Source organism: Sminthopsis crassicaudata, chromosome 1 (assembly GCF_048593235.1).
Source record: "Sminthopsis crassicaudata isolate SCR6 chromosome 1, ASM4859323v1, whole genome shotgun sequence".
NCBI lineage: Eukaryota > Metazoa > Chordata > Mammalia > Dasyuromorphia > Dasyuridae > Sminthopsis > Sminthopsis crassicaudata.
Window position 1 is genome coordinate 533,865,386 of NC_133617.1, and position 25,663 is coordinate 533,891,048.

Genomic DNA, 25,663 nt, shown 5'->3' on the forward strand with positions numbered 1-25,663 from the left:
TCATAATCAGAAAACTAACTAGGACAGCATTAGCTTTTTCATTATAAGATTAATAGGCCATTGAAACTCTGTGGTCCTGTTTCTTTGTCTGTAAAATGAGCATAATATTTGGCTTTTACTGTACTGTACTGGCTTTTTATGTGGAATAATATGAAATAATTTGAAGAAAAAGGTAGTATAATTAGTAAAATTAATTTTTTATTATTATTTTTCCTTTAAGGTATTATTTAAACTGAAGTAGGATGGTATCAAGAGCAGGCCTTAGAATTAGAGCTACATGAATTCTGATCTCTCTTCTAACATATTTCTATGTGATCCTTACCAAGTCACTTAACTTCTCCATGTACCAGACTAAGACTGTAAATAGAGGAAGAGGTACTGATCTTCATTCATGGAAGGAATTTTCTTATTTCATCTATAGCACTCCAATTCTTATTGGGTCAGTTCTTTTGAGTTGGGTTAAGCTCTTTATAACCCCATTTGGGGTTTTCTTGGCAAAGATACTGGAGCGGTTTGTCATTTCCTTCTCTAGTTCATTTTACAGATGAGGAAACTGAGACAAATAGGGTTAAGTGACTTGCCCAGGACCATATAGTTAATAAATGTCTGAAGTCATATTTGAACTTAGGAAGATTATTCCAACCCCACCATTCTATCCACTATCATCTATATCACTATCTATCACTATATCACTTAATTGATTAAAAAAAGTCTTTTTTAAATTTAATGACCAAAACACTTCATTTTAGAAATATTTATGCCACCCAAACTTTGTGGAAGATGTTATATTTGGCACTGTATTGTATACCAACATATGGCTCCTATCTTTAATAAATTTATGGTTTTATAGATTTCTCTGTTTTATTTTGATAAAAAAATCTCTTCCTTTTAAAATTCAAAGCAGATGTCATCAAATTTACTTTTTGTAGAATAAATTTCAAGATTAAAATATTAGTCCAAAATCTCTGACAATACTTTAGGTATCCAACTTTGGTCAGCTTTGCTTATGAACTGCTAATGTGATAAAGTTCCTGGCATGGTTTACAATTCTTTTTTGAAGTTTGTAATATACCTAGTACAATATCTTTCATATAAAATGTCTCAATAGAAATATTTGTTGAATTAAGTATTTCTTCAGAGCAGATTGGTTGCATCCTGTGTATGTTATAGAAATATCCTTGGTGGACTAGTTAACAAAATAATGCGTTTGTCTTGATCAAATAATAACTTTTTCTTTCTCTTTCAATTTCTAATAGTGATCAATGCAGATATCTCATGTCATTACAAGAAATATCCAATGCATCTCTTTGCATATAGAGTCCACACTCACCACTTGGGTAAGTACTTTGGGCAACTTTAGTTAAATATGATTTTTGTTTCTGAACATTATGCTAATTGTGAGAACATGACTGAAAATTGCCTTCAGTATTAATGTTGTCTTCAATGAAAGCTATTAACCACTCCTATTTTATGTAATAATTTAAAAGTTTTACTGTTTACCAAAAAATACATTGGTAGTTTTGCCTATAGACAAGATTTCTTTGTGTTTTTTTTTGAAGAGACATGTAGTTAATTAAAAATAGTTGATCAAAGATAACTCTTGTATTTCTAAGGTATTAATAATAATTAATCAAAAGTACTTCTTTTTTGTAGGTAAAGTAGTAAGTGGATACAGAGTAAGAAATGGACAGTGGACATTAATTGGTCGACAAAGTCCTCAGTTGCCACAGGTATGTGAAAGCAATTGAACTTTGGGGGGAAATAAGCAAAAAATGCCTAATGGCTCCTCAAAATCTTTTGAATAGCTTTTGTATGCCATATCTTAATTCCCATCCAGCCTTGCTCTGTTCTATTAAATTCCATCATGATTTTAAATAAATTGGTAAAAAATGAACTATCACAGAAATTATTTAAGATCAATTTCTCAGATTTGGGTAATCAACTTCTTATTTTTTTTCTCAGAATTTTACAGTATCTGGTTTGTTTTTAAATTTGGTGTCCTCAATTTTAAAATCTTGGGATCAACTTTTCTGTAAAACCATGATAAAAACAATGTCTCACCTTTTCAATGCAAGCCAAAAGCATTGAGGTTTCAGTTGAGATAGCCCAAGACTCCATATAACATGTTTCCTTTAATGCATTTTTATCTTTGTCTTATGAACAGGCTTTTTATCCTGTGGAACACCCAGTAGATGTTAGTTTTGGTGATATTCTAGCAGCAAGATGTGTATTTAGTGGTGAAGGAAGAACTGAAGACACACATATTGGGTATGTACCCCCAAACTCCTTCCCTGCCTTGTTTTTCCTTCTTTCAGTGAAGCGTGATTATGAAAAATTGAATAATGGACAAGCATATAATCATACTGATTTGTATTATTATTTCAATTAAAAAATTATTGATTCCCTTTCAAATTAAGAAAAAGATTGCTCAACTGGGTTATGTTCCTGCCTTCCTGATTCCACATGATATCTTATAGGCCATATCAATAAAATACAGATCAAGTAAGCTGAGAGAACATAGCTCGACATATTCCTTCTTTCTCCTTCATCAATAAACAAAAGTATAAACATTTTGGAAATATGTAGCTTCTAAAATGTCTTTATTCTCCCATTCAAAAAAATGAATCAGTGTTATTTATACATTATCCCCTCTTGCTTCCAAAAAAAGAGTTTTACAAAGTTTATATAAGATTTAAAAAATATATATGAAACAGAATAATTCAGAATAAAAATATCCTCTCTCTCCTCTTCCCCCCCCACATAGTCCCAGTTACTTGTTTTATGGAGTTATTAACCAATAAACAGAAGCAAATCATTTTGCCTAGAAAGAAGAAAATTCACTGTTATTGAATAGGAGGAATGTTTCATGTAGTTGTATATTGGGGACATTGAATAGAATAATGAAGAAGATCTTTATAATTATGTAATAGATTAAGAAACATTTTGCAAGTGAACAATTTTGTCATCTTTTTTTAAAAGCTGAGAGTATAATGTTGATTTTTTTTTAACTTGGGGAGATATTTCTTTTGAGAAACTGGATCTGGGAATTTAGCTTTCTGGTAATATAACTTTACATTTTATAGTAAGGTTTTACAAATTATAGGTCTAGGAGCCAATTTGAGAACTTAAAAACCAAATGAACTTTTTTCATTTGTAAAGAAAGAAAAAAAAAGATGAAATCATAATAATATATGGTCATGTTTTGCTTCTCAGACTTGGTATGAGAATCATATTAGGGCCATAGAAATAGACCTGAAAGAGACCTTAGAGGTCATTAAGTCCAACTTCAACATTTTAGGAATGAGGAAACCAAGACTCAGAGAGGAAAAATGACTTGCCCAGTGTCACAGAATTTTTAAGTGTCTGAAAAAGGGTTTCAGTCCAGGTCCCTGTGAATCCAAGTTTGGCATGCTGTGTACTACCCTATGCTACTTCAAAAGAAGTTTTGAAAAGGGTGAAAGAGCCTAGCAGCCAATTATTTTTTGATCTCCTCTACTTTACTTTGCCTTCAAGTCTTAAAAATCACAGAACCAAATCTAAGTTGGAACAGATGTGATGGAAGCAGAAAATTCCAAGGAGGTCTCCATTGCTATCTATACTAAGTGAAATTGGCTAGTGCTATTTTCTCCCAAGGTTTAATGACAATAAAATGTTATTGTACATGAATAAGGGAAAAATGCATTTCTACAAATTCAAATAAGATAATTGCAAAAGCAATGAGAGTGAGAGTGAAATTCCTAGATCTCATGGTGTTTTGGCGGTTAGAATTTGTTGAACCTTAAAGAATCTAGAGAATAGATGGTTAACTTGCCCTTCATTGTGGATATTAACTAGCAGAATCTTATGCAACATTTTGGCAAATGATGAATCTCTTAGTTCATTATCAATTTCTCTAGCAAGTGTTTAAATACATTTTACATTTCCTTGATTTTGCCCTATGCTAAAAGGCTCTGCATCATTTATTTACAGGGTCATAATGTCAAATGAGATTAAAAGCCATTTTTATTAAGATGAAACAATATCAGTAATCAAAAGTAGAATAGTTGGATCCCAAATCTACTTGTTCTTCATGCAAGATATTAGACAGAGAGACAAAATCTTTTCTTTTGGGTGGAGGAAACAAAATGTGATTTCTATATCCTATGTGATGTTTTATGATGTGTGTATCATTCATTATATGTTATTAAGTCTGAATCAGACCAAGGTGATGATTCAGGCTGTGGATTAAAATAAAATTAGCACTTGTAGACTATGTAACATTGGACAGAGGGCAAAAGATAAAACATTAGTTCAGATAGATACATTCCCTATCTTTCCCCCATCACCCTCCACATGGAAACAAGTCTGGGAAGAAGGGTATATGACTTGCATGGCTCAGTTCCCAGTCTCCTGAATCAATCCAATCTCGTGGGCAACTTCTCTGCCTTTCAGAGGAAAACATTTTTTTTCAATCCTGTCTGATTCTTCAGGACCCCATTTGTGGTTTTCTTGGCAAAAACACTAGAGTTTTCCATTTCCTTCTTCAACTCATTTTTCAGATAAGGAAACTGAGGCAAACAGGATTAAGTGACTTTTCTAGGGTCCCATAGCTAATAAATGTCTGAGGCCATATTTGACCTCAAAATGAGCCTTCCTGACTTATGGATTGTACTCTATTCTCTGTGCCATCTGAGTGTACTTAGGGAAAAAACTAGTTCTGCTTATATGGCAAATACCCTCATAGATATCACCCTTATCTCACCACACTCTTGTGACTAGTTCTTAAAGATCTTCTAACCATTTGCACTCTTAAATGGCCTTAGGTTCATTAATAAATAAATATAATCTCAGAGATTCAAGAGATCTAATATAGACAGCCTTGGAGAAACGTCTTAATGTAGGTGAAACAAAACTAGAAGCACAGAAAAATAAATACAATGAAATAACATCCTGAATTAAAATATGGTCATTGCACTCTAAAAACCCTAGGCTTTGATTTCCCCCTTCGGAAGGAATAAAGCTCAAATTTCAATGATCTAATCCAAGAGGTAGGTGATGTGAAATCTTTGCAAAATTCTGGGGGGTCTCCCAATGAAAAGCAGTGACAGAAACGGTCATTATCTTCATCTTAGATCAGTTAAAATATAACCAAGAGGCCATTAGTCTCTGTCTTTTAGCCTATTTTAGTAATAGGTGATTACCAAGACCTGTCCTGTGCTCTAGTCTAATAGCCACCACCTAGCACTTCCAGGAAACCCTATCCTAAGAGTGATTCTAAAATTTAGCCCTTAAATGGCCTGTGTTGAGAGACAATAGGGGTCAGGAAAGGAATCTCTTACACTCAGATTGGAGCTCAAGTTTGCCACCAAGTCAGCTAAGGGATCTTGTTTCTTCCAGATAAATATATAGTCATAACAGTTATGTAAAGAGAGCTTCATCTCTTTACAAACCAAAGCACCTCCCAATAACTCTACTTATGATCCCTCAAGCCTTTTACCTAGAAAGTATTTTTCAAACTATTATGAGGGAAAGGATACCTGTCAATCTAAGAGAAGAAACAAAAAGGGTGAAAAATGCTGTTGTGAACCCTACTTAGTTCCCACAGTCTTCTCTCTGAGTGTAGATGACTCTCTTAAAAATGGACTTAGGCAAAGATTAAGTTGATACTCTATAGGCCTTCTTAATTCTGTCTTTATTGTCACTGGAGTAGGGTCCACAACATAGCATTTTTCACTCTTTTTGTTGTTGTTTTCTTGCATTTTATTTTCTTTCTCATTTTTTTTCTGGATTGATTTGATTTTTCTTGTGCAGCAAGATAATTGTAGAATTGGATATTGGATTTAACATATATTTCTATCATGTTTAACATATATTGGACTATTTGCCATCTAGGGGAGGGAGTTGGGGAAAAGGGGAGGAATTGGAACACAAGAGTTAAAGTTGAAGAATTGTCCACGCATATGTTTGGAAAATAAAAAGCTTTAATAAAAGAAATATGAAGACTAAAAAAAAGTCCACTTTTATCAGTTAAGTCTTGTTGGAGTTTGATCCAAGAAAATATTAGACTGAGGGAGGCATAAATTCATTTCTTACAAGTTTTCTGAGATGTGGGAGATGTGGGACATATACAATCTTTGTAATTGAAGTACATGATGCCAGAATCTTCTTCAAGATTACATCACTCTGGTCAATCAGATAGAATCGCTGTGATTGGCAGAAGGAACTCTATTTGAAAGTAGCTGCTTCATCTTCCGGTAGGAGGATCCTTTCCCTATAATAATTTGGCACTAGGGAGCTTCGGACCAGATTGATAGTGCTCTCACTCTCTAACCTCTGCAGTCAGTCCCTTGAGTCAGTCTGATTGTTCAGTTTGGCAGAAAATTTGTAATATTTCCTATTTGTGAAATGCCTTATAAATAAAAGATTTATCCATTGGTCTTTACCTTAAATGAGAGGAACAGTCCAGGCAAAAACAAAAGATCAAAACCAAGATCAGCCATGTGGTCATTCCAATTCTGCTAAGGTTAAATGTTCTTTGTAACACCAGTTCTTGTAATGAACACTACATATGTGTGTATGTGTGTGTGAAGTTATAGAAAATAGACATTTAAAAGTGTAAATAAAAATGATTATTTCCAAAATTAGTGAACACAGAGGCAGAGGATGGTAACATTTTGTTTGAATTAGTACACTTTTTAACTTTAGGAATTATATCCTTTTTGTCCATTGTTGTTAGGAAAGTCATTTTTATTACATCATGATCCAAGTACTTTACTACATTCTAACCCCGAGCTTAAATCAGGAAACTGATGTGAGTTAGCCCTGGACCAGAATATTAGGCATGGTCAGTAGGTGGTACTTGCAATGCCTTTGTGGTTAAATTAATTATTGAAGTCAAGGAAGAGTGGTGAGTAAGAACGGAAGCCTCAGGTGATTTGATGGATAGTTAAAGGATTTTGTTGTCTGGTATCTTGTGGTTTCAGCATATGTAGGGGCATATGAGGAATTCTCTCAGTGGGAATAGGATGGAGCTCCCATTTATTCTCCCCTCCTGCAGGTTTGTCATGATGGATGCTTAAGTAGCTTACTGAGAAAGTAGAAGTATAGAAAAAGTATCCCTTGGCTCTTTTTAACAATTTTAGAAAAGCAGGATTGCCAGTATAAGGAAAATGAGAATAAATTGTCCTTGTGTACTTGGCAATTACAAGCAAAGGTGAATGCATTTTTTATTAGGATCATGCCTTAAGGCAGAAGAAGTGTGGAGGCTAGAATATTTTGATACACAAACTCTGCTTATAATAACACTCTATGGCCAATGAAGAAGACAGATGGTGACTGGCAATTTACAAAACATTTTTAGTAGCTGAATAAAGTTCTTATGCTGATTACATTAGCTGTTCCTGATCTTATATGCTGGATCAGGTAGTCCAGGCTCTGGGAAAGAGGTATGTAATCACTGATACAATTAATACCGTTTTCTGTACTCTCATGGTGAAGACTAGTGATTTAACCTGGGAATGTATTTTTAAAATGTATTTTTACCATCCTTCCTCATGTTAACTGAAATTCCTCTTCATATTGATGAGGGGAGCCCCAAAACTCTTTCTTTTTCTCTCAGACTTTGGGAATTAGCCATGAGGTAAAGCACTTGAAGCTCCTTGAAGGAGAAAATCTCCTCAGTGAATCAGATAAAGTGGTTTATCTAGGTGGGGCTGGGTGAGTCCAGAGCTAAAGAATTCCAGCCCTATTCAATTGAAAATTTTCTATTTAATTTCAGCTCAAGCTGAAGGTTTGAAGCTTGTAGATAAAAAGATCTAACTTGGGCTCAATCCTTGCAGAGGAGCTAAAATGCCAAGGAAACTCTTTCTCCCTGGTATTGCAAGCGTCTGCCCATTGGGATGATTCTCTTCCAGTGCTACCCTCTTTTTAGCCTCACCTATTTCCTTATGAGATTTTATGCCTCTCTGTCACGATTTCTCTAAACTTTACTTCCCAATGCTTATAATAAATCTTTTATCGGTCTAGCTTTTTCCAGTTCATAAATTCCTTTATGAAGAATCTCTGCCTCCAAAAGGGGAGTTCCCAAAATTCCCTGCCCTGCACCAAATCCCAACAGGGTGTAGGAGAGCCAAACCTCTCCATTTGGTTCTCTGAAAACCAAACCTGCCATTTAGACCTTATCGTTTAACTCCCTGACCACCAGGAACCCTGATCTCATCATTTGGTTCCCTGACAACCTTAAATCTAGACCTCATCATATTTTGGTTCCTTGACTAAAAGGAATCCCAAAACCTAACCTCATCAATATTGCCACAGTTTGGATAGAGATCTGAAATAGTCCCCCTATCCTGAAGGCATGCATGGCCACTCCAAAACTGATGAACTAATGCTATGTGGCTGGGGTGGATGAGACCATAATGGCAGAATCCCTAAATCAAATGATGGCTCATAAGGGAACTAAGGGGTGAGAGAGTGAATCTAAGAAATTTCAGGATCTAACCCATTCAGGTAAATTTGTGGAAATATGCTGGATAGGAAGAAACCAAATGATTCCAGATACAGGTCATAATAAACTACTGACACTCATTTCTCTACTTCTTAAATAGACGCTCAGTGTTTTGTTAAATGGTTTGGGTTTTAGAGAATGCACATTCCTTACTTACCTGCTTCGATGGCCCCTATGTACTGATTCAGTTTCAAATCTGCCTCTGTCAAGTGAAAACCAAAATAGTTTTTATTTGTCAATCCTCATGATTCTCTGTGACTTATGTCCTAGGAAGGTTCTTTCCATAAGAACTAGACTGACTAGAGACTCTGATAGGCACCAAGAAGTTGCCAGATTAAATGAGACTTCTGTAATCATAAGCTACCTGAAGTAGCCACTTTTCTTAAAAATTGCTTGCCTATTATTAGGTTCTAGTTGCTACCCAATGGATGATAACTGGTTCACCCTAACTATTTGGATGACATGTTGTTAGAGTCAGTTGGAAAGGAGAATTTGATATTTTAATGCTCCTTAACAATTTGGAGTGGTGCCTTGGACAGTCAGTGAGGTCCTGAATTCTACCATTTAATTTTTCTCTGTGAAATAGCTTTGCCATCCCAAAATTGATGACTTGGCATGACGCTGGGAAAGGTGTCTTAAGTGGTCTCTAAAGACCTCTTTATTGCTCATGAGTCTAAAATGATTCTAGTCACTTTGAAACTATTCATTCTACTCTAAAATAACACTTAAAATTGCTAGAGTAATCTACCCTTTTGTAAAACTCCTGAGAGTTAAGTAAAATGCTGCTCTGTGCCAAGAGTGAAATAGAAAGAAATGACAAATTAAGCTGGTTATAGAATAAAGCAATATTCTGAAAACTTTATTCAGTTTATATTGTAATATATATTAGTGATTATATTTTTTTCAGTTGAATGGTAAACATCCAAGGCTCTCTGGAATATACTTCAACAGCAGTAATTTGTTGGTACTAGATAAATATTTTATATGCTTCTCCCTTTTAGGAAGGTAATAGTCCCACAGAGTCACATGGAATCACTGACCCTCAGAAGTGGAAAAGACTCCAGCTGCCATCTAATTCCAAGGCTTCCCAGATAGAAATCTCCACAATGTGACCAAGTTTCATTCAGACTACGCCTGAAAGGGCAACTTACTCCCCCTGAGGCAGCATATTCCACATTTGCAATTGTCTAATTGTTTCTAAGTTTTTTCTTACGTCAAATCCTACCCATTGCTTCTAGTTCCATGTAATCTTCCTGTGTTCCTGCTATTGAAATCTCTTGCTAGTCTATGGATAATTAGAGTTTAGAAAACAAACACTTTATGCTAATGAGACAGATGGCTAGAATTAGGCACTAGTCACCTTAACTGAAAAAATAATTAGTACAGGTTTATTTAACCTTTCCTTAATGCCCAGCTTTCAATAGACATAATTTTGCTTTTATCTAATCTGCAAGCTCTTTTAAACATTTAAAAAATTCTGATTCCAATGTTATTTCTTTGTGTGTATAACTTATGATCTATATAAAATTTGAAGCTCTTTGAAGGCATATTTGTTATTATATAATCTTCTGCACTATTGCACCTCATAGCCACATATATGGTATGTTATATATCAAAGACATTTAATATATATTTATTGAATAATAATGAGCATTTCTATAAAATTTTGTTTTGTAAAATACTTTACATATAGTAATTATATCCTCCTACTAAATACCCTGAAAGATATGTCAATTATTACCTCCATTTTATAAGTGAGAAAAGTGAAGCACGAAGGTTTAATGTCTTATTCAGTATTATAAAGTAGTAAGTGACTGAGGCAGGAGTAAAATTCAGGTCTTCCTAATTCTAAGTTCAATGCTCTGCCCTAGAAAGAATGAATGAAATTAAGTATTCCTCATTTTATGAATTATCTGAGGTAAGAATTTTTTTCTCCTTTTGTTAACTAGTTAATAAAACCAGCATAGGCAGCAATAGAATCCCAAATGAGTAAATGGCGAAACCTAGTAATTAGTTCATTGTAAACTTTAAAAATCTTAATTAATGGGCTAAAATTTCCTCCTGGAGGGAAGGGTCTATGCAATTTTCTTCAGTAAATAGTACATTATATTCTATATTATATAATTAGCAGAATTTCTAAATTAGAAAAGACCTTTTCAAACCCTACCTGAAAAAGAATCTCCTCTATACCTGTGAGGTCAGACTTAAATAGGAATGAAAGCACTAAGTCATATACAATAAACCCTGCAGGCCACGTTATTGACTTAGAAAACCACATTTTTTATGTATTTCTTTTTTTATTACTATAGCAACACATTAAAATCAGATAGTGAACCATATATTAATTTAGTTCAGGTTGAATATGGCCAGAAGGCCATGCATTTGACCCCATCTGCTCAACAGGATACCTGCCAAGTATCTACCTTTTTGCTTTGAAGCCTCCAATGAGAGAAATCCAGTGACTCTCTTGGGTACTCCCTTCCATCTTTACCTTAAGTTAAGGCTGTTTGTCTCTTTACTTCTTCCTCCTGCTGCCCCTGGTTTTGCCTTTTGTGGTAAAACACAATAAGCCAAATTCTTCTTCCAAGTGATAATCTTTCAAATATTTGAATACTGTTACTGTGTATTACAGGTCTTCTCTCCAGATAAAGACATATATTTGTCAAAACTGAATTTCTATAAATACTGGCCACAGATCTGTTCCTAAAGTATACTAGGATGCATGGATCCTAGAGACATGGTGCAAAGGGGTCAGCAGCTTATCATAAGGTAGTAGCCCTATTGTTATGGTAAGCAGTTGTTCCTTAGAGTGTGGAATATTTTAAAGTAGTAAAGAAAGATTATATTATTAGTTGCTATTCTTAGCGGCTTCATTCCCACCTCAGATTGAATATAAATCTATATTATGAAGTATATATGGAGAAGCTAAGAGAGAGTTCTGCATTCTGTTCTGGTATGCAGGAATTGCAATGTAGTTATATAAACAATTTTGAAGTCCTTCTACATCTACCACTTACCAGATTTAGGCAATCACATAATTTCTCATAGTATCAGGTTCCTTGTATATAAAATGGGAATAATATTGGCATTACTCACTTCACAAGCACCTCACAAACTGTAAAGCACTATATAAATCTGAGGTATTATCAGCTTCCTAATAAGAGATGCTTTTAAGAAAGAAGCTGATAACCACAATATGTGCCATTCCAATGCATTATTAAGAATTGATCTTAAATGAGTACCATTAATTAATAGGGTAAACTCTTTGACAAGGTTTAAAGTTTAAAAACAAACCAAACAAGTTTTTATGGAAGTGGATAGGAATTTGTTTTACTTTTAATGCAGATATTCTGTACTCCTGTAGAAAAGTAAATATGAGTAATTTATCTTATCCAGATTTTTACTGAGTCCTACAGTGCTGACATTAGAAATAATCAGTCCCTAGAAAATTAAATAATATGCCTCATGGCATTACATATCTTTGTGCTTAACATGTCAGTTCTGTAATTAATGGCAAATGCTGAAGCCAAAAAAAAAAGTGATAATCAATTCAGTATTTGTACAACCTTGAATAAGAGCACTTTTTACCTCTCCAAAGAGTTCATTATATTTTATTTTGCACCACTTATTACATAGTATTTCATATTTATTTCTCTTAGATTATAAATTCTATTACAAGGATCTCATGTTTTAATAAATCATTAATCTCCCTTTGTACTATGCTCACTATTTTGTACATAATAGGAACTTAACAAATGGTTATTGAATTAATAAATGAAAGAAAATCTTGAAACTGTTGCATGCCAACTTGCATACTTCATTGGTTCACAGATTTAGAATTGAAATGGATCTTAAAAACCATCTAGTTCAGTTTTACAAATGAGAAAACAGGTATAGAGAATGGTGATTAGCCCAAGGTCACCCAAGTACCAAATGGCAGAGTTGGAAGCAGAATGTGTATCTCTGATGCCAAATCCAGTTTTTTCAACTGTGCCCATTGCACAAGAGCCTTTATGCTGAAGCAGAACTAATAAGATCCTAAAGATTTCATGATCTTCATAATAACTAAACCAAAAGTATATTTTTCATAATATGATTGATATGTTACATCTATGAAAACATTTGAAGAATACTAGAAAATATTAGAGAATATGAATGACAATATATTTTAAGGAATAAATATTTCCTCAGCATTAAGTTCTTATGTATTTACTACAAATGAAAACTTAATTGGAATTTGTCTCCAATCGCTTGACATCTTGTTATATGCCCCTAATTTTTGATCTCCTTTTATCCAGCAGTGTGACATCAAGCCCCCACCATTTGACTAAAATCAGTCTTTCTAAAGTTGTGAATGACATTTCAAGTACTAAATCCATTGGCTTGTTTTTCCTTAGTTTTCATCCTATTCAACCTTCTTGCAAGAATCCCAACTCCAAAATGTTCTCCCCACCTTGGGTTTGCAGAATCTCCTGGACTATACCCTGCCAATCTAACTATTCCCTTCACCTTCCTTGATAAGATCATTATCTACACATTATTGTTCTGCCAAAATCTATCCTAAGTCCTGTTGTCTTTTCATACTCTCTTGGTCATCTCATCAACTCTGATGTGTGCCTTTATTGTTTCTATGATGAAAAAGTGTGTTATTATCTTTAATTGTTCTGCTTAATTCCAAAATTGCATATTCAATCTTCATCACTCTGTACTGGGCTCTATTTCCATGATAGCATATGCCTACAGAATATCTCTACCTGTATGTCCCAAAGGCATATCAAATGAAGCAGAAACAAAACAGAATTCATTAGCTTTTACTCTAAACCAATCTCTTATTATTTACCTATTCTTATTAAAAGTGTAGCCTTTTTCCAATTATGAAGACCTGAAAGACAAGAGTTATCCCCAACTCTTTACTTTTCCTTAATTTATCATATGCAGTGATCTGCCAAATCTTATTGATTCTACTTCCATAGTTGTCCCCCTCCCTCCACTCACATGGCTACCACTGTAATTCAGATTCTTGTTACCCCTTGCCTGGGTTATTACAACAAATTCTTAATTAGTTTATTCTCTTCCCTCTCTAATATATCTTCCACACATATTCCAAATTAATATTCTTAAAATGTAGGGAATGTCTGAAAATCTCTTGTCCCATCTTAAGAATTTTCAGTGGTGTCATATCATCCCAAAGATTAAGGTCTTTCACAGTCTGGTACTTTCCAGTTTTATTTAGTATTACTACAAAGGCAGTTTAATTATCTTTCCCTCAGAAAAAACCCTACCTTTCTTAATATTTTCCAAATGAAGCATTCTATTTCCTATCCCCATGCCTTTCTAGAGAGGTTCCCCAGGACCAGAATTCTCTCAGTTCTCAGTTCTACCTTTTGGAATTCCAAACTTCCACAAAGCTTCAGCCCAGATTTTATCTTCTATGTAAGATATTAGTGTTCTCCCTTCCACCTAAGATTGCTTTGTAAATTTGTTGTTGTATTGTTGTTCAGTTGTTTCAGTCATGTCTGACTTTTGATGATCCCATTTGGGTTTTTGTTGGCAGAAATACTGGAGAGTTTTGCCATTTTCTTTTCCAGCTCATTTTTACAGAGGAGGAAACAGAAAAAACAAATCAAGTCACTTGCCCAGGGTCACACAGCTAGTAGGTATCTGAATCAGGATTTGAACTCAGTTTTTCTTGATTTTAGGACTCTTGCTCTACCTGTAATATATTATATCCTTCCAAAAAAATGTGAACTACTTGTTTGATTTTTATTTTTGTATCTGTAGAACCTAGTATATAACTTTGCATAGAGTAAGAACTTAATGAATGCTTATTGATGATTTAACCTTTTTTTATGGTCATGAACCTCTTTACCAGGCTGATAAAGCCTATGGATTTCTGGCTTCTCAGAATGATGTTTTTAAATATTTGGAGAAATTGCTAAATTTCACTTAGATCTATTAATGAAAATTGAGATATAATTTATTTTTCCTTTTCCTAGAACCCTGAAATCTATCCACAGATCCTTTGAAGATCTGTAAACTATAAGTTAAGAACTTCTATTCTAGAGGTTATAGAGAATTATTGAAACTTCTTGAACAAGAGAGTAGCATGGTCAGATCCATATATTAGGAATATCATTTTGGCATCCATGTAGAGCATGATTTGGAAAGTGCAAAGACAGACCTCAAAGAGACCTCTTTGGAGGCTATTGCCATAGTTCAAGTGAGAGTGATGAAATGCCCTCCTCACCTTAAATTTCATGGCCATCCTGTGAAGTAGTTAGTATATGTTTTATTATCCCTATTTCACAGATGAAAAAACTGAGTCTTAGAGATATTAAATGACTTATCCAGTGTTGTCTTTGAGCTGTATATCTCAAAACAGAATTTATCATATTAGTACTTTACTGCATAAGAGGAGAAATGAAATATTCAACTGAAACACTGAGTTATAGATAACTGCACCAGAAACAGCTTAGTAACATCACAATTTATAAAAACTCAAGTTATGCATTACATTATTGTGAGTTCAACGAATTTACCAGTTTAAGTAGAGTGACTATTTCACCTCAGCTAGTTCTGTTGAGCTGAAAAGCTGAATTACAAATCAACCTTCAAGTTAAAATTAGATGAGTGTTTCAGAAACCTTACTAGGAAAAGGGAAAATAATTGGATTCAAAATGAGAATTAGTAACCAGAGAACCTAAATCCCCTCATCAGCATCTGATGATACAAACAATAGATTTGACCTTTGGGATCTTGTAGTGTTAATATATTGGGAGGGGAGGAAGTCCATTGGATGTGTGAGCTTAAAGTGGCTGATTCTTTAGTACAGCAAGAGATCTGATCTGTGATCTCAGAATATATGTAGAGGGGAGGAGGAGAAGGAGGTCTTTCCTTCATCTGTTTAAAGCTCAAATCCTTCATTTCCTCTCATCTTTTGTGATCTAGTTCAGGATTTCTGATTTGAAAATACTTCACGTTTTCTAAATTCCTATTGCTATGCATTATGAAAGATCTTTGTAGCTATGCCTTGTACAGAAGGACTTTCTACTAGTATTTGAAGTATGTCATCTTATATCCTCAAAAGAAAATGATATTGCATCCCCAAAGCTTTGACTAAATAGCTTATCTTTGACTAACTATAACTTTAAATATTGTTTTAAACCAACTGTGATTTCATCATTATTGGGGGATCCTACTGAGGAGCTTTTTCCATAAGTGTGGTTCAGCGTTTTCTCCACAAACTATAGTGTTAAAAACTTGTCAGTAGACACTGGAAGATTAAATATATTACCCAGTCACAAAACCAATCTGTATCAAAAGCAGTTTCCCTAGGAAGTTCTGTACAATAGTGAAATCACAGGTTCACATCATTCCCTCTTCCATATAAAATCAATATTCACACATCAATCTCCATCTGATGATTTTACACTTATTTTATCCATAAGTGTCCATTCCCAACTTTCTCTTCCCCTAAAAAGTCAAAATATGATCATCCCTCTGAATGGAGGTTAGCACCCTCTATACAACAGGGAGTCCTGGAGAGTTGCTCAGGAGATTGAGGGGTGAAGGGACTTGCCCTAAGTCAAATCTCCAGGATGTATCAAAAGCAGGTCTCAGACCTTGCTTTTTTCTGGCTTTCATGTCCATTTTCTATTCACTATGTCATATTGCCCCTAATAATTTGACATAAAACCATGAAAGATTTAAAAAGAAACCAATGATCATGAAAAATTGCTTGAGAGACATAAAACATATTCCTTTTTGAGAAAAAATCTATCATTTTCCTTCATTAATAATGGACACTTTTCAAATATGAGATTTAATATCACCTTTGTTTAATTTAGCATAACCTTTCTAATGTAATAAGCCATTCCTTTTGTGATGATTTTTAGTTCAGCAGAAGATAACTTTATCGTTCTTTTTTCTGCAATCCTCTCTATGACTGCCTAGCATTTTATTTCCTACTCCAGGACTATATTGTAATATAATGGTTATTGCAGTGTTTCCTCATGCCATAAATTGTTAATCTTCTTCATAATTATTAAGCTAGATGACTTTGTGATTTGACCCATTTCTCTATTTAGGTTCCATGCTCACAGATTAATCACTTTGAATTTGTCTGAAATAAATTATACTTGCTGTGAACTGATATACCTGAAATCTTTTGAACCCAATTTCTGTATTTTGATTTTTATACTCTAATAATGTTTAGAGAAATGGAATTTTAAAGTCTTCATTCAAATCTGTATTTAAGAAAAAAATCTCCAAATATACAGTAGCAGAACATTTGTCTTTGGCTTTCTCATTTCAAAAGTGGTCTTTGTCCAAATTAGAATAATTCTGAATAGATTTTTCTGCAATAAGAGAATAAATATGGGATTTTGTCTGTCTCCTTTAATTAGATATTTAAATAGACTATTTATATATGTAGTTATGTTAGTACTGCACTATTAGATGATAGATGTGGGGGAGAGCCAGATTAGTTCCTAGATTTCCTAGCCCCGTCATTTTAGGTATGAACATAACTCATATAGTGATTTGTCCAAAGTAATACCTATTTATAATTACCTTTTCAAAACTAGAATATAGATAGGTCTCCTGATTCCCAGTCCTGTGTTGTTTTCAATACATAACAATATATCACAGTCAGATTTCAAAAACTACATTTTTCCATAATTGATCCCCTCCCATTTCAACAGTTTAGATGATTTCAATTACATTTATGGTTATTGGTTTTTTTTTTTTAACAACTAAGGAAATTAAATTGAATACTGTTTACACATCTGTACTTCTTTACATTGCAAAAGTTCAGACTTGAAGTTGCCAGATAAACATTACACATAAGATAGTGCCGAAGTTCTACCATTAGACTTTGTGAATCTATAGATCACAATCACATTCATACTGGTTTTTCCACTTATTAATTTGAAAAGGTTGCTTGGATGTATTGTTTTCTGTTTTTGTAAGGAAGTTTAGTTGTTCCCTGAGCTGGAACTGTTTAATCCTTTTTCTCCCCTTTCACCTTGCCCTCATTCTGGATAGTGAGAAAAAAGATAATGTTTTGACATTTTCTGACTCATATTCACACCAGCCATTTTATAACACATTTTTTTGGTGGAATTTTTTTTAAAAGACCGTTAAGATACATTTTCTAAAATGGTATTTGTCACTATGAAGATGTGACTAGTGAACAGGTCTATTTTGAGGATGCACATCAGTAATTTGATATTTTATAGAAGAGACAATTGCATTGGACATATATCAGATTCAAATCATAAGAAATGATAGGACTTTTCTTTTTATGAGTTCACAGAGTTTTCTGGGACAGGAATTCATTTTCTGTGAATCTCAAAAGGACTCCAAATTAGCTTAAAGGAACTAAATCCCCTTTTGGAACAGAGTTATTGGTTGCTAGGATTGTCTATTTTTTTTTCTGCTTCCATAGCTGGTTTCATTACTGTCACTACCGTGAATATGCTGCATGACACTGATAGAAAAGTCAGCATTGATATGTTTCAAAGTAATAAACAGTGGATTCCCAAACTTTTTTTTGAGTGCAGGCTTGCTTGTTGGAACATTATGAACACTAATTTTAAGATATTCGTTTGATTTTTATATATTAAACTTCCATGAAAAGTTCAAATATTGAATTATCTCAAAGACTTAGTAGATAATAGTTTTAGATATAGTAATAAACTATATATTATGATCCATATGGTTTGAGGAAGTCTTTCAGTCTAAGAAATAACTGACCATTTTTAAAGTCCCAAATTGTGTTCTATTTGCCCCTGCCCCCCACCCAAAAAAAAGAAGGGGAGATTTTAATTTCTGTTAAAGAGCTGCAGTACTGTAGCAGTCATTTAATTCAACCATCTCATTTTACAAATTAGGAAAAATTATTAGAATAACTAATTAAGTGACTTACTGAAAATTGTACTTGTTTCATAGCCAAGATTCATACTAAGGTCTCTTGATGCCAAATTCATTGTTCCTACAAACAATTTTATTTTCTGTCCTGTAGAAACATTTGATTCTGTTGCCTGGTCAAATATCAAGAAAAATCCCAAGTGTATTCAGAGTTATACTTTTCCATACATCCTAATGTACTTGACCAAGATTTAAGTAGAGAACTAGGAGACTTAACAAAATTATAAATCCTAACATAAAAAATAATTATTTTAATGAATTATAAGATGGATTTGCTATCTATGTTGAAAAGTTCTAAAATAGACTAATGTATAACATTTTCTATGAAAAAAAAATCATCTTGATATTTCTGTGATTTAATACCAAATAGAAGAAGTGAAAAGAATAAAATAAATTGGGAAGAGGAAAATCAATAGCTTAATAACTTGATATGTCATCTCTATGATATCTCAGGGCTATCCATGGAGTACCTGCAAACTATTACTCTTCATGATTAAGTGGAAAGAAGTCATTATACATAAACTATTGATATTAAAGTATGATGTGTTTTTAATGCAAACTATAAAATATTATTACTATATTATTACCCTTAATCCAGTGCTGGCCCATTTTTCTTGATTCATGTGCATTAAAAATAAAATTTATGTGAACAGGTTATTTGGTGTACCTACTAATTCATATTCTCCACCTCTCCTCTTTCTCTCCTTTCTTCTTTCCCCCAATAGAGGCACATCCAGTGATGAAATGTGTAATTTATACATTATGTATTACATGGAAGCCAAGCATGCAGTCTCTTTTATGACCTGTACACAGAATGTAGATCCAGCAATATTCAAAACCATACCACCAGAGGCTAATATTCCCATACCAGTAAAATCTGATATGTTAATGATGCATGGACATCACAAAGGTAAATTTTACTTTAAAACTAAACACAATATTATACTATTTTCATGGTTATTATTTATTTTTGGAGGGTTTTGGGGCCAGTGATTTTTTATTGCTTAAGGGAACTCTTTCATATAAACTCCCTCTAATCATGTAGACCAGCAACTCATTTTTAATTTAGTGTTAGAAAGTTGAAAGATTAAGAACATTTTCCTTGATCACTCAGCTAGTATATGCCGAAGACAAAACTTAACCCAGATCCTTATGACTACAAGATCATATTCTTATCCACTATGCCAAGTAACTTCTCATATGATTTATCCTTCTGTGATATTATTTTAAATTAATCATATTAGATTAATCATACTGAATTTGGACCTCTCTGAGCTTTTTACCTATACCATTAAGGTTTGCTATTTTTGCCTTTTTGTCATAAATCAGCATCATTTTCTGAAGTTTTGACAGACAAAATGATAGTCTCCTTCAAAATCCTTAATTTGTCATTTAATGACAATATTAACAGAAAGAGATTTTTTCATTTTACAAGGTATTTATGACCAAGTCTCCTCTTCATGTCCCTCATTCATCATTCCTTTTCCAAGCTGTTACTATTGATTTTTTTTGCTTATTTGCAAACTTCATACTTTAATCTGTTTAGGGTTAACTATATTGAGATCTTAACAAGTCCCTACTTGCTCAATTCTTAAATACCAAGCACATTTTTATCTTTCTTTTGATAGGAAAGATTAATTGAAAGGAGTTAGCAATTAGCTCATGTACTTAATTCTTGAGCAGAACAGTATAAAGTATATAGTCTATAAATTTGTATGATTCTGTGACACATTATAAACTACTCCAAATAAATTGTACATGTAAAAATGAATGGAGCATATATACATCTACATATATACATATATATATACATATATATATATAAATTTTTATTTACATATAGATAAGAGGCCAATTGTTTTCATTGCTGTGAATGATGAATGAATGATAAAATCTGATGATTAATTCATTGTAATCTCCAAGCCTTTAGTGTTAATTAAAGAATTTCTACCAGGTATATGCTTATTGCTGGTATTTTGAAATCCATATAGCATTGAGTAATGGTTTCTTTTGTTGATATGTATGTAATAAGTTATTTAGAGTGATTTCCATATATGTGTTAAGTATATATGATAATGTTTTATAATATATGTATTACAAAGTTATCTTTACATTCTTTAATACTTTACAGGGACAGAGAATAAAGAACATTCTCCTTTACTACAGCAACCAAAACGAGAAGAGGAGGAGGTATTAGATCAGGGTAAGATTTTATTTTTGTTTAGTTTTTCAATAAATTCTTTACCCGAACAGATAACAATATGCTAAAGTTCTTGGTTGTTCTTTTGGCAGTTTTCTTCTCTACTTAAGAGAGCTCTGTTTTTTTGTTTTTTTGTTTTATTTTTACAATGTGAAAATGATAAAGAATTGGTTAATTATTATATTTTTGCCTTATTGTGAAATGTTATTATCTTAACTTAGCCCCAGTAGATTTTTCATTATTTAAAAAAAATTACTTCATTTTAGAACAACAATTGACATACATAATTGTTTTTAAAACTGTGCATTTTATTCCTTTGGTCAAGGGAAATCAGAAATGCTACTCTTTTTGAACTTAATTTTTTTGTTGTTGTTGTTGCTTAGTTGTTTTTCAGTTATGTCTGACTCTTTGTGACCCTAGTTGAGGTTCTTTTGGTGAACATACTGGAGTGGATTGCAATTTTCATTCTCCAATTCATTTTACAGATAAGGAAACTGAGGCAAACAGGATTAAGTGACTTGTTTAGTAAGTGTCTAAGACCAGATTTGAACTCAGGAAGAGGAATGTTCTTGATTTTACACCCAGCACTCTTTTCCCACTGTCACCTATCTTGCTAAGTTTTAGTACTATTCACATTTTATGAAGGATAAAATACCATTTTTAAACTCCGTTTGCTTTATGTTGAAATGTTTTCAAATGTGTGGTCATATCCTACATGTAGAATACTGAAAGATGATTTTCATTAATCTATTTTGGGGAATGGCTTTGTGTTTTGAGGAAACCATTTCTCTTCAGAAAATACTTCTTTTCTGTAAGGTGTTTGGAAGATGGAGATATACTGTAGTGTCAGGTCTGTGGCTATTGGGACTAAGATAAAGTATCTATGGCATTATAATTGCAACTTTTATACTATGGCTCACTACTACGCTTTCCCCTTATTCATTACAGAAAAACAGTGGTTTTTGGGTTAATTATCCAGCCAAAGGAGTTTAAAGTAGCTCAGATTGAAATGCTTGAGCCTATCTTTGGTGGCATTCAAAGCACACAAACATCTAAGATTATTTCATAGCCTAAGAACGTTGGCAGGTTTCCTTATCCTCAATGTGACATCTCACCTACACAGGCTTTTCCCTGGGCTCAATTTAATATAGGAGGAAATTAACTGGCATATTGATCAAAATATTAAAATATGAAACCTCCCTAGAGTCTTTAGGGCCTCTCAAATCACTTTCTAAAAATGACTCAAAGATGCAGATACTTAAAAGTTTATTGTACATGGAATAAGCATACACAGGCCAAACATTCCTGCACAGAGATAGTCATCATCAACTCCTTTTACTAGTCCTTCTAATGTTTCCTTCCCAGATCAATAGATGTGAAAAATAAAGTTTCAACTACAATACTTGCAGCTCCCGAAAAGGAATGGGGAACTCATATTAATTTTCCATTTCACAATCATGAACTAAAAAGGAAAAGCTAGAAAGAGAGTCATGGTACCCCACCAGCCCCGCATTTTGCTTCTGATTTGCTGTTGATCCCGGTGTCTGTTTTCTGTCTATAAATTCCCTGTTCGTCCCTGAATATAACTATCTGTCCTCCAGGAAATCTGAATAAAAAAAGAAAGAAAAACAAACAAAGCAAATAGTAACTCTTGTTTTGTCATACAACCCTTTGACAAGAATGATCTGAAATCTTAGAATTATGGTGTTTTCCTTTGTCTTCTTCTTTCTTACAGAGAAGTTAGAGGTAAACTCATTTCTGGTGTAGGGTCACAGAAATTGCTTTTTAGCCCCTCTTGAATTTTTCAGAGCCAACAAAAAGTTCCAGAGCAGCAACAAATAAAAAAAGAGTCCTTCTAAAATACTTAAGATTTCCATCTCTTAACATAAAAAACTACTATTTTAATTTTTTAATGTTTTATATTAGTTCTAGGTCAGATATAAATTGAAAAGCTTCTGGTAAGATAGATGAGTAATAAGAAAGCCAAAGGAATCAATTCTTTCTTAATCTCTTCACCAATTATTAAATACCACTTAAACCCCTCCTTACCCTACGAAGAATCCTGAGGTAACAAGAAAGAAAAGAAATACAAATAGGAAATTTTAAAAGAAAGAATTAAATCAGCAAGTTTCATTCAAACCTCTTCTCAGACATCCTAATTCCTTTCAAAAATTAGCTCAAGTAATATTTACTATAAGAAATCTTTCCAGATTCTGCTACTTGTTAATGACAACTATAAAATTGCATCGTTATTAGTATCATATATTCACTTATCTATGAACATGTTGTGTCTCCTCCCCAGAAAATTGTGATCCATTGAAAGAAGTAACTTTTGTTTTCATATCCCTAGCCTTTAGCAAACATAGTAGGTAACTAATAAAATGCTTACTGATTGAATAATTAATTCCAGTGTTCTTCCTGTGGTATCATATGACAGGCATGGACCAACACAGTTTCCAAATAACTAAAGCTAAAGACAATCAAAAGAAAAGGAAGAGGTTTATGGCAGGTGTGAACAATCACAATATATGGAAATATTTTAAGAAATTTTAGCAGAGAAAAAACCTCATAGGATAGCTTTACTTCTTGGAATTGTACAACTGCAAATTCTCCCTTCCTGCTAAAGAATCTGAATGAATTAATGCCACTTATTATAGAATATATACATACCCACACATATTTATATAGAGCCATATTAATAAATAAAGCATTTATCTCTTTTTAGGATCTTGTGCATTGAAAAATTGTTTTCCTTCCTATAGAATCTGAGTTATCATTTCCTGTGTAGAATCCAATGGGATAAAATCAAAATTCCTCCATCAGATTTTTGATCCTTTTTCTGAAAAAACAATCAAATGTTATTCTTTTGGAATTATCCAATCACTTTAAAAGATAGAACTCACTAGGAAAATCCATATGAATTGCAGTATCCATAGTGTTTGTTTCTTCTTGATTTCTCTTGCCATTACCCATAAAACCAGTCAAGAATGTTTCCTGTTTTTCTCTAACAAATGCATGAGTAAATGACTGTTTTGGTCCAAATTGCCCCATAAAACTTGGCATAAATTGCCTCATTTATTATGATATCAGGAGGCAAAAAAGCAATGCTCAATTGAATCTATACACTATCCATACTGAGCATAGCTTCTATGCTATTGTTGAGTAAACCTCCTTTTGTCAATTCTCAGATGGTCCACAAAAGTTGCATTTCATTTTATCCCTGAACCTGAGTCATTGCCTTGGTCCATAACACTCAAATTTTCACAAATGGACTATGATCCTAAAAATTTGGATATTTCTTCCAGTGATAGTTTCCAATCCATCTTTGCCTGAGCATCATGTACAGCTCTTGTCTTTCTCCCAGGAGTTTGCCATAGCAGGTTTATCTAATTTTCTGGATGCCTTCCTTGTCTTTACCCAAGATAAAAATTCTAATGGAGTATTTGGGCTGTCATTTTGTCATCTTTTACTCTCATCACATGATTAGCCCTACTCTTTCTATCATGCATTTCCCTGAAAACAAATTTTATTCCAGTTCTTCAAATTACCTCATTATTACATGTTAACATATGACATGTTACAAGTATACATGTTACAACTTGCTCACACCCACCATGTGCCTTTTCCATTGCCCTATATTTGACATTAATTTTCAGTTCTTTGGGGAATATTGTGCTCCATGCCTCATAGTCATTTTTTAAACAAATATTTGAAAAATATTGCTATTGAGATAGATCTTTCTTTCTTTACAAGAAAAACTTAAGATCATTAAAAGAGCTTTGAAATTTCCTGAAAGCAGTCCAGCCTGCTCTTTTTCATCTGTTTAATTTTAGGACTTATTTATTGTTCATTTGTTCTGTCTAGACAAGATTTACATATAGAGTTCTTAGGTTGCCCATCTTATTGCTTATCATAATTTGGGAAGTACGCATTTTTTTCCTCCATTTGGTCAAATTCTGAATAGTTTCAGATCTTTTCATGCAATAATACAATAGATGGAGGATTTCCACATTCAAATCCTTCTTCAATTAGAACTATGCTGAATTTCTTTCATTACAGTGTTGAATACTTTTTAATGAGATTATACTTCCCTTCTTATACCTTAATTTTGTTAATGATCTGATAATCATTTAAGAAGATAATTTCTGTATTTATATTTTAAAGAATCTTGTACAATTTTGGTAAATGAATGGGAGACTCCTTACTGGACAAAACCTTTTAAGGTGGCATTTTGCTCTAGTAAATCAAATGTTTTCTATATACACCCTAGATCAGAACAGTTGGATCTTGTGCTGGGTATATCTTTCACTCAGTTTAAAGATGTCATCTGTTTTAAAGCATCACTTTAAAAAAAATCTAATTTTCTTACTAATACCTTCAATGAGGAGTCCCTTTAAAAGTAGATGATTCTTAAGAAGGTTTTGATACTGATAAGAAAATAAGCATGAAGGTCAATGGTTGTTGATATTTCCCAGATTGTCTTTTTTATTTCTATTCCAAGATTTGTTTATATCTCTGATACATTCCTTTCCTTGTCTTGTGAACTCTAATTCCTTTCTTAATATTGGCACAACTTTGTCACATTAGGCATAGATTTCCTCTGGATGATTTTACCATATTTCTTCTGTCCAGTAGCTTTTCTATTTCCTTTATAGCAATCCAGGATTCTGATGTAAGAGTCCAAGTGTAGTGATTCAATTATATTTTATGACAAATTTAATTTGTCACAAAATTTTGCAGATAATTTTCATTTTTCTTCTGTGTATTATTCTCCTTCCATTTCTTTCTTAAAAGCCTTTGGAACCACCATTGGATCTCCTCTCAAGCTTTATTTAAACCAGTGTTAGCCATGATTCATTCTTTCTGATTTATGAGATAAATCTTTTAATAATTATATACTATACTTCATAATATTTTACTAAAGAATTTATATTCTAACCCATATTGGCCATCATTTCTCTCTGCTTGACAAGTAAGTAATTAGTGTGCTAGGGTCAAGTTTTTAGTTTTTTGGTTTCCTTATCACAGTAAATGATAACTAAGTTTTT

The 25,663-nt window shown here is 33.1% G+C and overlaps 1 protein-coding gene across 14 annotated transcripts in view; it reads left to right on the forward strand.

Moving 5' to 3' along the window:
- PAM (peptidylglycine alpha-amidating monooxygenase) overlaps positions 1 to 25,663 on the forward strand; it is a 344,584-nt gene that overhangs the window by 241,538 nt on the left and 77,383 nt on the right. For all 14 annotated transcript variants that reach the window (XM_074281870.1, XM_074281880.1, XM_074281881.1 and 11 more), the window contains 5 exons: positions 1,257 to 1,337; positions 1,654 to 1,730; positions 2,165 to 2,268; positions 19,141 to 19,325; positions 20,547 to 20,618. In XM_074281870.1, the coding sequence (XP_074137971.1) occupies positions 1,257 to 1,337; positions 1,654 to 1,730; positions 2,165 to 2,268; positions 19,141 to 19,325; positions 20,547 to 20,618 (519 nt within the window). The remainder of the gene's footprint in view (positions 1 to 1,256; positions 1,338 to 1,653; positions 1,731 to 2,164; positions 2,269 to 19,140; positions 19,326 to 20,546; positions 20,619 to 25,663) is intronic.